Source organism: Lycium barbarum, chromosome 9 (assembly GCF_019175385.1).
Source record: "Lycium barbarum isolate Lr01 chromosome 9, ASM1917538v2, whole genome shotgun sequence".
Classification (NCBI taxonomy): domain Eukaryota; kingdom Viridiplantae; phylum Streptophyta; class Magnoliopsida; order Solanales; family Solanaceae; genus Lycium; species Lycium barbarum.
The window spans coordinates 111,271,273-111,283,696 of NC_083345.1; the positions used below are offsets into that span (position 1 = coordinate 111,271,273).

At 33.4% G+C, this 12,424-nt stretch overlaps 1 protein-coding gene across 1 annotated transcript; it reads left to right on the top strand.

The window, feature by feature from the left end:
* Nucleotides 1–4,191: 4,191 nt before the first annotated feature.
* On the top strand, nucleotides 4,192–5,443 carry LOC132609414 (early nodulin-like protein 15). The gene is made up of 2 exons (XM_060323390.1): nucleotides 4,192–4,520; nucleotides 4,943–5,443. The coding sequence occupies exons 1-2, from the start codon at nucleotides 4,328–4,330 to the stop codon at nucleotides 5,293–5,295; spliced, it is 546 nt and encodes a 181-aa protein (XP_060179373.1). The 5' UTR covers nucleotides 4,192–4,327; the 3' UTR covers nucleotides 5,296–5,443.
* Nucleotides 5,444–12,424: the final 6,981 nt, after the last annotated feature.

Here is a 12,424-nt window from a genome sequence, read left to right on the forward strand (position 1 = left end):
GCAGCATAAGTCCTCCTTGTGGACGATCTCACTAGATTCTTACTATATCACTAAATTAATGATATGAAATTAGAAATTTTGAGCTAGCTTAGGTACTCTTGTTGACTCAATGTGACAGTAATGTTTTGTGTCACAACCTCCTCCGACATCATAGATCTTAAACTTCAGATTTTAGGTGCATATATTGGCTAACGTAACTACATACGCCTGATCACTTTCCTACTCGGAGGCAATTTCGATCCTAACATTAAAGCATTATGTCTACATACATAAAGACTTTCTGAAACAGCAGTACTGGCAATAGCCTAATGAAAAATTATAAATACGTTTATTTGTCATTGGAAGGACACCATACTTTTTCTATACAGTTATAAAATAGTACTAGTATAAAAGTTCTAGTACAGTTTCTTAAAAACGCACAACTAAATGCAGCTTAAAAATTGATCTAATTAATCTTCCATATGCATTAAATTTGGTGCACTTCCAGTTTTCAACGAAGCAAGCCAGATAGGATAACACCACTTCACCGATTTTATGTTTTGTACGTTGCTTCACTAAACAAACCAAGTGTTAATACACGAAACTAAATATCAGAAATCAAAGATTATTCAGTAGAACTCTCTTTTCCCCCCTTAATTCAAAGCACAGTAATGTGAACATACAAAACAAACATTGACTATTCTTCAGTATTTGTCAAAGACACAAAAAGGAGAAAAATAGATTAAGGAAATTAAAGTACAAAAGTTTGAGAGACATACCACTAAAAAAAAAAAAAGTAATTTGTGAAGGTTGAACGTTGAAATTCACGGAGGTTTTAGCCTTTTTTAGCAATTAGTGGAGGCTAAAACCTCCGCGAATTGCAGCTTTCAACCTTCGCAAATTATTCTTTTTTTATAGGGTACATGCAGAGGCAGATGCAGCTTAGAATTAATGAGTCTATACGTAGATATACATATACAAACCAACTGAATTTTCTTAAAAGTTAGAACTCATACAACTTAATTCTGAATCCACTATATATATTTATTACTTGTATCTACTTCCGAGGAGGAGTCTCCTCGGGACGAACTACGCCAGTGGCAACCCTAGCAGCATCCCTAGCAGCAGGTTCAGGTTTCTTCTTCATATATGTCATGTAGTACCAAATGCCACCAACAACAACAGCACCACCGAGCGCCATGGTGCGCGGGCTATACGGTAAGTTACCCCATGACCGATTCATACCACCAACAGCCATTTCTTCTTCTTGTTGGAAAAACAAAAAAAGTTTCTTCTTTAAAATCCCTTTAGAAATAAATCCTATAGGTCTTCTTTTTTGAACTTATGGAGGCTTTTTACTTTATGTAAATGTTTGAGTAGGTGTGAGGAGGTTGGGGTGATGATAAAAGTGTGGAGATGAGTAGACACGTTATTCTTTTGTGTCATGTTACGAGAAGTTTACTTTTGCATGTACTCAAATATGTGGCGGGTTTTGGTTTTGTTTCTTCTAGAGTTTTTAGAGGATAAGTATTGTGGAGTCGCCGCCTTACGTATGCATGTGTTGAAGTATAGAAGTGTTAATGATTAAAAATAATAGAGTATGGTGCAATTAGTAATTGTACAAAACATTCGGCCATTGATCCCACTTCCCACACTCCAGCTCTGAGACACGTAAAAGAAATAAAATGGTTGAATACCTTGTAGAAATTGAGAGAATTTGTGAAAATATTTTGTGTGTATTTTTTTATTCTCATACGCACGGTATATATACAAACTTTGAGCAGAAATGACAAATAACAAAGACATACGTGTCTAGCTAGGATTTGTCGGGTAAGAATAAAGAAATACTAATTAACTATGATTAGCTGTACATAGAATCCTATATATTGTATGGTTGTGATTAAATCCAGCACATGTTGATCTGTTGGCTATTAGCATGCCAGTGATGCCACCCGTTTCTCTAGAAAGAGAGAAAGATGTACATCTTCTTGTCTCAATGTCGGCGTTTTCTTTAGGATTCAACGTCCTTGTCTTTTTCGATATTTGCTCCTCTTCTTCATCTATCAACTTATCATCGTGAACACTTGTAAATCCAACATACCTTAGGCGGTGCATTTAAATTTGTTGATTGTTTATTTGAACATCTGTACTAAACTTATCACCCTATTAAAGTATTAAACACTTAATCTCTATATAAATATGTCTATTAAATACAATCCGCTAACGTGATATTATGCATGCATAACATATAGTAATTCAAATGTGATATACATTGATTGAACAAAGAATTTAAGAAAGAACCGAAGATTTTTGAAACTTGTGGTCCAAAATGAGCAATAAATATTTAAGTGGCTGTAAATTATTTCATTAAAAAAAATTTAAGTTAAATTATTTTTAAATATAGAAATGTATTATTCTTTTTTGATAAACCAAAAAAGAAAATGGATCACGTAATTGGAATAGAGGAAGTACTACTTTGGAAGCGTAAAATCTTACAATTTTTTATTTTTTAAATCTGTTTCTCCTTCTATCTCATTCTACCTCTCTTTGCCACCTTGTCATCACCCCAGAGGCGGATCCAGGATTTTGAGTTCGGGGGTGCTGGATCCAGGAATTTTAAGTTCGGGGGTGCTCTATTAACTATTTATATCTGTTTTCTTTATATTTTCTATATAATTATACACTCCGTAATTAAGTTTAATGGGTGCCGGAGCACCCAAACTTTACACATGGGTCCGCCCCTGCATCACCCTACCGTCACCTTTTTCCTACTCTTGCGTCTTTCAAAAGTGTTTGGTCTTCAATTCTCATTTGCTTTACTTATTTCATTATAAAATTTAGGGAAAAGTTGCAAATATATCTCTCAACTTTGCGATTTAGAGCAGATATGTCCCTCGTTATAAAAGTGATGCATATATATCCCTGCCGTTACAAAAATGGTGCAAATATATCCCTGTAGTTACAAAATGGTGCAAATATACCCTTTTCACTAACAAATTTTTTTTAAAAAATCATTTAATTTAAAAAAAGTTTACCTATATTTTTTTTAGTAGACATAATTTTCTAAAGCCACATGGTAATTTTTTTTCTGGTAGGCCGGGTCTGGTAAGTTTAAAAAAATGAGTAGACTTATTTTTTTAAAGTCACGGAGATATTTTTTTAAACTTACCAGACCCGACACACCAGAAAAAAAATTACCATGTGGCTTTAGAAAATTATGTCTACTAAAGAAAATATAGGTAGACTTTTTTTTTTTTTTTTTTATGGTAATGTACAAAAGAAAAGCTCAACAAATTACCAAAATCATTTTAATTTTGAATATGCACTCTCAATCTACAAGTCCATTCAATGCAAAAAATCATTTCCTAATTTGGCTTCTACTACCAAATCCTGAAACCTTTAAACACATTTACTAACAGAAACAATATAAAGGGCAAATCTTTTGATGTTTTTTTTCCCATTAATAGAAAGATTCTAATTTCTCTTAGATATTTAAAGAAATGGGTAGACTTATTTTTTTAAAGTCACGGAGATAATTTTTGAAACTTACCAGACACGACACACCAGAAAAAAAAATTACCATGTGGCTTTAGAAAATTATGTCTACTAAAGAAAATATAGGTAGACTTTTTTTAATTAAAAAATAAATTAAATAATTTAAAAAAAAAAATATGTTAGTGAAAAGGGTATATTTGCACTATTTTGTAGCTGCAGGGGTATATTTGCATCATTTTTGTAACGGCAGGGGTATATATGCACCACTTTTATAACGAGGGGCATATCTGCTCTAAATCGCAAAGTTGAGGGGTATATTTGCACCTTTTCCCTAAAATTTAAAGTTTAATAAATTTCTATTTTTTAATTTGAAGATTTGTCCATGAAATAAGCAGAAGTCAAAAGTCCAAAACCACCTATAAAGTGGGAGTCAAAAATTCAAGATCACCAATTTCAAAAATCTTGCAAACAAATGACACAAAAAAAAATAAAAAAAAATTACAGCACTTTTGGGCTTTATGGATCCGTGACCCTTCCCCACCCACGTACCTATATGGATTAAGCCCAAGTGAAAATAACATGACAAAAGCCCAACTAAAATTTGACCGTTAGTATCCTTTAACCGTGTTATGTTAACGGCTAGTTGAGCTGCAATTACTTTAACGGCTAGTTTTATTCCCTTCAACTATCTATATATATCACACGGCAAGAAACCCCTGAAGAACCACAAAACAAATATATATCTCTCCCTCCTAAACTTCTCTTTAAATTAAATAAGCTGTTGAAGAAAAGCTATATATTCTTATCAGTGAATTGATTTTCTTTTTTGAGCTTCATTATTGCTTCATATCAAATGGCTGGTTTCTCAAGAAACGTGTTTTCTTCTTCAGTAGTAGTTGTTGTTTTCTTCTTCATGTTGAGCTTGACAGAAGCAAGAGAGCATTTGGTTGGTGGCAAAACTGATTCTTGGAAAGTACCATCTTCACAATCAGATTCCCTTAATAGTTGGGCTGAAAAATCTCGATTTCTAATCGGAGATTCTCTTGGTATGTTAAATATCTCAACTTTATCTTAGTTTCATGTGGGGCTTTCTGCTTTGGCCGCTCCACCAAAAATATTTATCGTTATACATAAATTATACACTAAGTATACATGACTACACACATAAGTAAATATGTTATATATTTGTCGGTCATTTTGTTGAATGAACCACTATACGATGTAAGAATCCCACTTCATTTTTAGCTCAGACATACTTCTTAATTATCAAATCACTTGAAACTTCTTAAGAAAAAAAAAATTAACATTCTCCTCTGTTTTAAACATCGATCTGAACAAATTAAGTAGGTGACGCGTCATAATTACTTCGCCATATATAAGCCATGAGTATTTGCTGGTATTATTTTGTGTGCTATAAGATGCACTGATGTGTCAATGACCATTGTTGAATTTTGAACTTTTTTGGCAGTGTGGAAGTATGATGGAAAAAGTGATTCAGTTTTGGAAGTGAGCAAGAGAGACTATGTGTCATGCAACACTTCAAGTCCAATAGCAGTACACAATGATGGGAACACAAAGATAGTATTGGAACATTCAGGAGCATACTATTTCATTAGTGGAGCAAAAGGGCATTGTGAACAAGGCCAAAAATTAATTGTTGTGACCTTATCTGAGAAGCACAACATGAGGGGATTTATGGGTGCACCTGCACCCTCTCCAGCTGAATTTGAAAGTCCAGCTATCGCTCCTACTAGCAATGCTGTTAACTTGAAGGCTAGTTTGGTTGTGGCTTTTGGGGTTTTAATGGGGTTTTTGTTTTGAAGTGAGAGAGAATTTTGTATTGATTCTTTTTTTGTACTGAAGGTGAGAGGGAGAGGATGAGAGGTGGTGGCCTTCTTGGTCATTCTCCTTTTTAATATTTTTTAATTCAATTTTTTATTCAATAAATAAAAGCTTCATATTTTTCAAAGTCCCATTGTTGCAAATTTGATTTGTGCCTTTGACATTCCAGGTTGATTACTTATCCCTTTTAGATGATTCATTCATGTAACCAACCCACTAGATGGTAAGCTTGATGAGTAAATCAAGAAGACATTATCAAATTTCCAGTTTGCTGACTGATATGGTGTGTGTAATGGGAAAAAGTAGGGGTTTTATTTCTGTCGGTTCACTTGCAAACAGAGAGTCAGAATTGCTCCCTCTGTTGCAGCAGCTGCTCAAAAAGGAAAAACTCTATAAATTAATCTAATTTTGATTGATATAAAAAGTTTTGACATAACAAAACTATATATGACTCGTGAGGATCATCACTATATGACTCGTGTCACATCAAATCAAAATCTAATTAAATTTTGAATTAAGAAAATTGGGTCTAAAATGTATTTTTTTCAAACTTTTTAATCATTTTTATAAAATATACAAAAGGATCCCACCAACTTAACAAAAAACCCACTAGCCCTCCTTCTGATCCTCCCACCCCTCCCTCTACCCCCCGTCCTGCCAAAAAAAAAAAGTTTTTAAAGAAAAGTTTGGATATTTTTTATTTGTTTTTTCACCAGCACACCCTCCTCCTCCTCCACCCCCACACCCCCCCCCCCCCCAATTTTTTTTTTAAAAAAGTTTTAATTTGTTTATTTGTGCTTTTTCACTAGCCACCCCCCTCCTCCCACCCCTACCCCAATTTTTTTTTTAAAAAAGAAAAGTTTAATTTTTTTATTTGCTTTTTCTCCAGCCACCCCCCCCCCCTTCGTCCTCCTCCTCCCACCCCTCACCTCATTTTTTTTTTAAAGTATTGATTTTCTTTATTTATTTTTTCACCCCGCCCCCCACCCCTGAAAAAATTTTGATTTTTTTTTTGCCGGTCCCCACTCCTCCGCCTCCCACCCCTCCCCCCTCCCCCCCACACACAAAAATTACTTTACCCCCACAAAAAAAAATATTTTTTCTTAAAAAGAAGTTTTGAATTATTTTGTTTTGGTTTCTTACTTCCCCCACCTACCCCAAAAAAAAATTGTTTTAAAAAAAAGTTTTGAAAATTTTTTATTTTTGGTTTTTTGCACCCCACCTCCCCCCCCCCCCCCCCCCCCCACTCCAAAAAAAAAATCTTGAAAGGAAGTTTTGAATTTTTTTTTATTTTTTTTGGGTTTAGGAAAAGTTTGGATAAAATCTAGGTTGTTGTTGTTGTGTGTTTGTAGTAAATAGATGGTTTTTCTGTTGCTGTCCTGGTATAGTTCAGGTTTTAGGAAAATATATCCAACATATAGTTTTTTTGTTCTTGTCCTGGTATTTATCTGGTTCTATTTGTTTCTGATAACCAACAGATTTGTAGTTATTGCAACAAGTTCTACACTTTTTGCAACAAGTAGACAATCTGTTGCAACGACTCACTAATCTGTTGGACATAACTTCAGTTGCTTCTGTTTGTAGAAGATATCCAACAGATTTGTAGTTGTTGCAATAAGTAAACAATTTGTTGCAACAACTACAAATCTGTTGGACATAACTTCAATAATTTGGTTCTGTTTGTAGAAGACATCCTACAAATTTGTAGTTATTGCAACAAGTAGACAATCTGTTGCAACAACTACAAATCTGTTGGACATAGCTTCAGTTATTTGGTTCTGTCTGCAGAAGATATCCAACAGATTTGTAGTTGTTGTAACAAGTTCTACACTTGTTGCAACAAGTAGATTGGTTCTGTTTGGATATCTTCTACAAACAGAACCAAATACCTGAAGTTATGTCCAACAGATTTGTAGTTGTTGCAACAAGTTCTACACTTGTTGTAGACAATCTATTTATGAATCAGCAAATGTTGAGGAAAGATATAGTCAAATTGAACAGCCAAACTGACAATCAATCCTCAGAAAGAGATGAAGAATAGAGCAAAGAAGCAGTAGATACAAATGAAGAAAGTGAAGAAGAACTAGAAGATGAAGAAACTGGTGATGGAAATGAAGGAGATGGAGTAAATCAAGGAAATCTGCTACACCCCAGAAGGCAGTTGCTGAACAAATTATTACTTAAGCTGTGGTATTTGGAGCCAAGGTTGTTGTTGAACAATTTCTGTTTTTTTTTTTTTTTTGTCCTTTATGTTATTTGTGAATGATGTTTATGAACTTATTTATTTTGATTTGTTGTGGTATTTGGAGCCAAGGTGGTTGTTGAACAATTTCTATTTATGAACTTATTTATTTTGCTTACTAATTATTGCAACAGATGCATACAGTTGTTGAAGAAGTTGCAACAACTCACTAATTTGTTTCAACAAGTTACTAATCTTTTTAAACAAGTTGCTTAGTTGTTGCAACAAATTACTTCCTTGTTGGAAAAAAATCAAAAAATTGCTTAAATTATTGCAAAAACTAAAAAATATGTCGCAACAGATGAATTAATTGTTGCAACAAATCATACACTTGTTGAAGAAGTTGCAATAAGTTACTAATTTGTTTCAACAGATGGATCAGAAGTTTAAGCAAGTTGCTTAGTTGTTGCAACAGATTAATCATTTTGTTTGAATTATTGCAACAACTTACTCATATGTTACAGCATGTATCTCATATGTTGCAACAACTTACTCATATGTTGCAACAACTCCTCCATTGTTGCAACATATTCACGATTTGATCACATTGAACTCCTTTGTTTATAATGAATAACATTGAATTCATTTGTTTATTACTAAATATGGTTGAATTAAGTACTTCACATCAAAACACTCTAATAATCACTCGATTTAGGAAGAATACACTTAGAATTGCCCATCTAATCCATGAAATTACATGAAATTACTATCTAATCCATTAAGGATGTTAGTAGATATATATTCATCACTAAATACCATTTATTTCCTTTGTTTAACACTAAATATGGGTGAATCAAGTAGTTCACATCAAATCACTCTAATGATCACTCGACTTAGTGCATACTGACTTAGTAGATCATCTTTCTTGACTCAAAATACATCAAATTGATTAAGTATTATACATTGATCACTAAATATCGTTGATTTCCTTTGTTTATCACTCAATATGGGTGAATCAAGTAGTTCACATCAATTCACTCTAATGATCACTCGATTTAGTGCATATTGACTTAGTAGATCATCTTTCCCGACTCAAAATACATCAAATTGATTAAGTATTATACATTGATCATTAAATATCATTAATTTCCTTTGTTTATCACTAAATATGGATGAATCAAATAGTTCACATCAATTCACTCTAATGATCACTCGATTTAGTGCATGCTGACTTAGTAGATCATCTTTCCTGACTCAAAATACATCAAATTGATTAAGTATTATACATCGATCACGAAATATCGTTGATTTTCTTTGTTTATCACTAACTATGGGTGAATTAAGTAGTTCACAGTGCATACTGATTTAGTAGATCATCTTTCCTGACTCAAAATACATCAAATTGATTTAGTATTATATATTGATCACTAAATATCGTTGATTCATTTGTTTATCACTAAATATGGGTGAATCAAGTAGTTCACATCAATTCACTCTAATGATCATTGAATTTAGTGCATACTGACTTAGTAGATCATCTTTCCTGACTCAAAATACCATCAAATTGATTAAGTATTATATATTGATCACTACATATCGTTGATTTCCTTTGTTTATCACTAAATATCATTGATTCCCTTTGTTAATCACTAAATATGGGTGAATCAAGTAGTATCTCTTGCAACTACTGTACTATCTGTTGCAGCAAGTGTAGTATCTATTGCAACAACTGTAGTATTTGTTGCAGTAAGTGACATAGTTGTTGAACAAGTCCTTACTCTTGTTGGATAAACACAACAAGTTACCCAGTTTCTGCAACAAGTCACTCCACTTGTTGGAAAAACCCTAACATGTAACTTAGTTGCTGCAACAAGGCCTGTCAGTTGTTGCAACAGATTGCTTACTTGTTGAAAATCTTTTAGCAGTTAGATAAAACTCAACAAGATACTAGTTGCTGCAACAAGTCCTATTACTTGTTGGATAAAACACAACAAGTTGCAGAGCTGTTGCAACATATTCATTACTTGTTGGAAATTGTTCAGCAATTTATTAACAAGAATACACACATTTGTGATTGAACACGATCAACATATCATATAAACCAAGTTCACAAACACCAAAAACAGAAATTATCATTCTAAAAAAGAACAACATTAAAATGTCATAAAGTTCCAACAAATAACTATTATTACAACACGGTGCAATTAACAACTATGGAGCATTTTGGTTTGGACATGTTGTTTTTTGTGCCAACTGTTTTGCATAAGGAACATTTGTTTTTCCTCATTCAGAATGATTCCCCGATTCCATGCCTGCTCTTTGTCCGCCTTCTTCCGGGTTTGCTAGGATCAACATATGGAGGAGGTATCTCTCTCTCTAATTCAAAATTTCTTTTCAAGATTTTTTTTAAGGGGTGGGGGTGGGGGGGGGGGGGGGGGGGGGGGGGGGAGGGGTGCAAAAAACAAAAAATAAAAACTTTTCTTAAAACAATTTTTTTTTTTGGGGTGGGTGGGTGGAGTAAGAAACCAAAGAAAAAAAATTTCTTTACAATTTTTTTTTGCTGGGGGGAGGGGGGTGGGGGTGGTGCAAAAGTCCAAAAACAAAAACTTTTCAAAACTTTTTTTTTAAAAAATAAAATTAATTTTTTTCTGGGAGGGTGGGAGGTGGTGGGGAGGGGGGTGGGGGGTGCAAAAAAACTTTTAAAAACTTTTTAAAAAAATATTTTTTTTGGTGGGGGTGGGGGGCAAGGGAGGGGGCGTGGTGGGGGGATGGGGGTAGGGGGTGGTGCAAAAAAAACAAAAAAAAAACTTTTAAAAATCTTATTTAAAAAAATATTTTTTTTGGTGGGGCAGAGTGGGGGGTGGGGGGCAAGGGAGGGGCATGGTGGGGGGTGGTGCAAAAAAACAAAAAAAAAAAACTTTTCAAAATCTTTTTTAAAAAAATATTTTTTTTGGTGGGGGTGGGGGGAAAGGGCAGGGGGCGGGGTGGGGGCTGGGGCAGCGAGGGGATGGGGGCAAAGTGTTAGAAATAAAACTTGAGGGCAAAGTGTTAAAAATAAAGCTGAGGGTCAAAGTGTCAAAAACGAAACTGTTGGGCAAGCTCAAAACCCCGTAATCACTAATAAAAAATCATCACCTCTACTCAATAATAAAAACTTGAATCACTTCCCCTCAATTTTAAAACTTAAAGGTTACTTATAATCAAATGCCCCAACTAACTATTGGATTTTTTTGAAAATAAGCTGTGGGGCTTAAAGCTTAAGAGCCCGTTTGGCTTAGCTGATTTAAAGTAGCTGATAAGCAGTAAGTGCTGATAAGCATTTTTAGGTGCTGAAGCTGCTTTTAATAAATAAGTAGTTGTGTGCTGGATAAACGTGCTGAAAACTGAAAATAAGCAGATGAAGTATTTTGTTAAAATGACTTAAATATCCTTAAAGTTGTTTTACACTAAGAACGTTATTTTTACAAGATTTAAATTCCAAATTAATTCAAATACAAAATAATTTATGCCTCATTTTATTTTTCATACAAAATTAATTAGATAAGGTTATTTTTAAAAAAAATATAAATTATTTTATTTTAAAATATATAGTTACTGTTGAAAAATATGTGTTCAAGTCATATGCTAATTCCTCTTAGAATAATTACTATCTTGTTTAGTGTTAAAGAAATACAACTTCACATGGACTTTTTAGCAACCACTTATTGCATGGCCATCTTCATCTAATATGGGTATCCATCTGTCGATTACATATCTATTCAGGACTATCGCAACAGGGAGATAAAGGTTTCTCATGAAGATCAATTCATGCTATTGGTTTTCACGTAGAAGAACTTCATAATCTTCTTGTAATTTGATGGTGGCCGGTGGAAATTGATGTATTATCAGAGATATCGTGAAGAGGGTGAGGGAGTAACGTGATGGAAACGGTTAGGGGTTTTATTTCAATAAGGGTATTCAAGGAATTACAAAATAACATCAGGGATAAAATAGTAAAATTTATGGTCAAATTAAAAGTGTTTATAAGCTGAAAAATAATAAGTTGAGGGAGACCAACTTATGACTTATGACTTATTTTAGCTTATAAGCAGTTTTATTTTTACCAAATGCGAAGATAAGCCGAAAAATGCTTATAAGTTGGTCATCTAAGCTTAGCCAAACACCTTCTAATTTACTATTCCCGCAAGCATGTTACATTTAAGGTTTATTGGGGTGCAAATAATTTAATTTAACATATCCACAGTATTTTGACCGATGCCAGTCCACTTGAAATCATCTACATCGGTCTGTTTTTTGGGAGGGAAGTCTATAAAATTATTTTTAACCCTAAAGTATCTTGAACTTTAAATGTCTTGAAGTTTTATAGTGCAAATAATTTCTATAGAGATAAAAAACGAAAAATTCATAGTGAAAAGGTACAAAATATTCAATAGAGACGAAAATATACAGAAGAACGTAATTATATAAACTTAAAATGAAACTTCGTTTTAAGTTGTTTCTTATTCCGCTTTGACTAATAGCCTGTTTGGCCAAGCTTATAAAAACAGCTTATTTTAAAAAGTATTTTTTTTAAAAACACTTTTCAAAAAAGTACTTTTGGCTAAAAGCAGTTTGTGTTTGGCCAATTAATTTAAAAAGTACTTTTGAGAAACAATTAGTGTTTGGCTAAGCTTTTAAAAAGTGCTTCTAAGTGTATTTTTCTCAAAAGTACTTTTCAAGAAAGTGCTTTTGGGCAAAAGCTATTTTTTTTAGCTTCTGAAAAACTGTTTCTGCTACTCCTCAAAAGCACTTATTTTCTCCCAAAAGCTTGGCCAAACACTTCGTTTTTTTTAAAATAAGCACTTATTGAAAAAATAAATACTTTTGGGGGAAAAATAAGCTTTGGCCAAACAGGCTATAAATCCTTCAAACAATGAAGTATATGCA

What these genes read in the sequence shown, in the direction of transcription:
- LOC132609414 (XM_060323390.1), top strand. Translation starts at nt 4,328, where the DNA reads ATGGCTGGTTTCTCAAGAAACGTGTTTTCTTCTTCAGTAGTAGTTGTT. An exon ending in TCTAATCGGAGATTCTCTTG is followed by an intron (nt 4,521 to 4,942) that starts GTATGTTAAATA and finishes CTTTTTTGGCAG; the next exon opens with TGTGGAAGTATGATGGAAAA.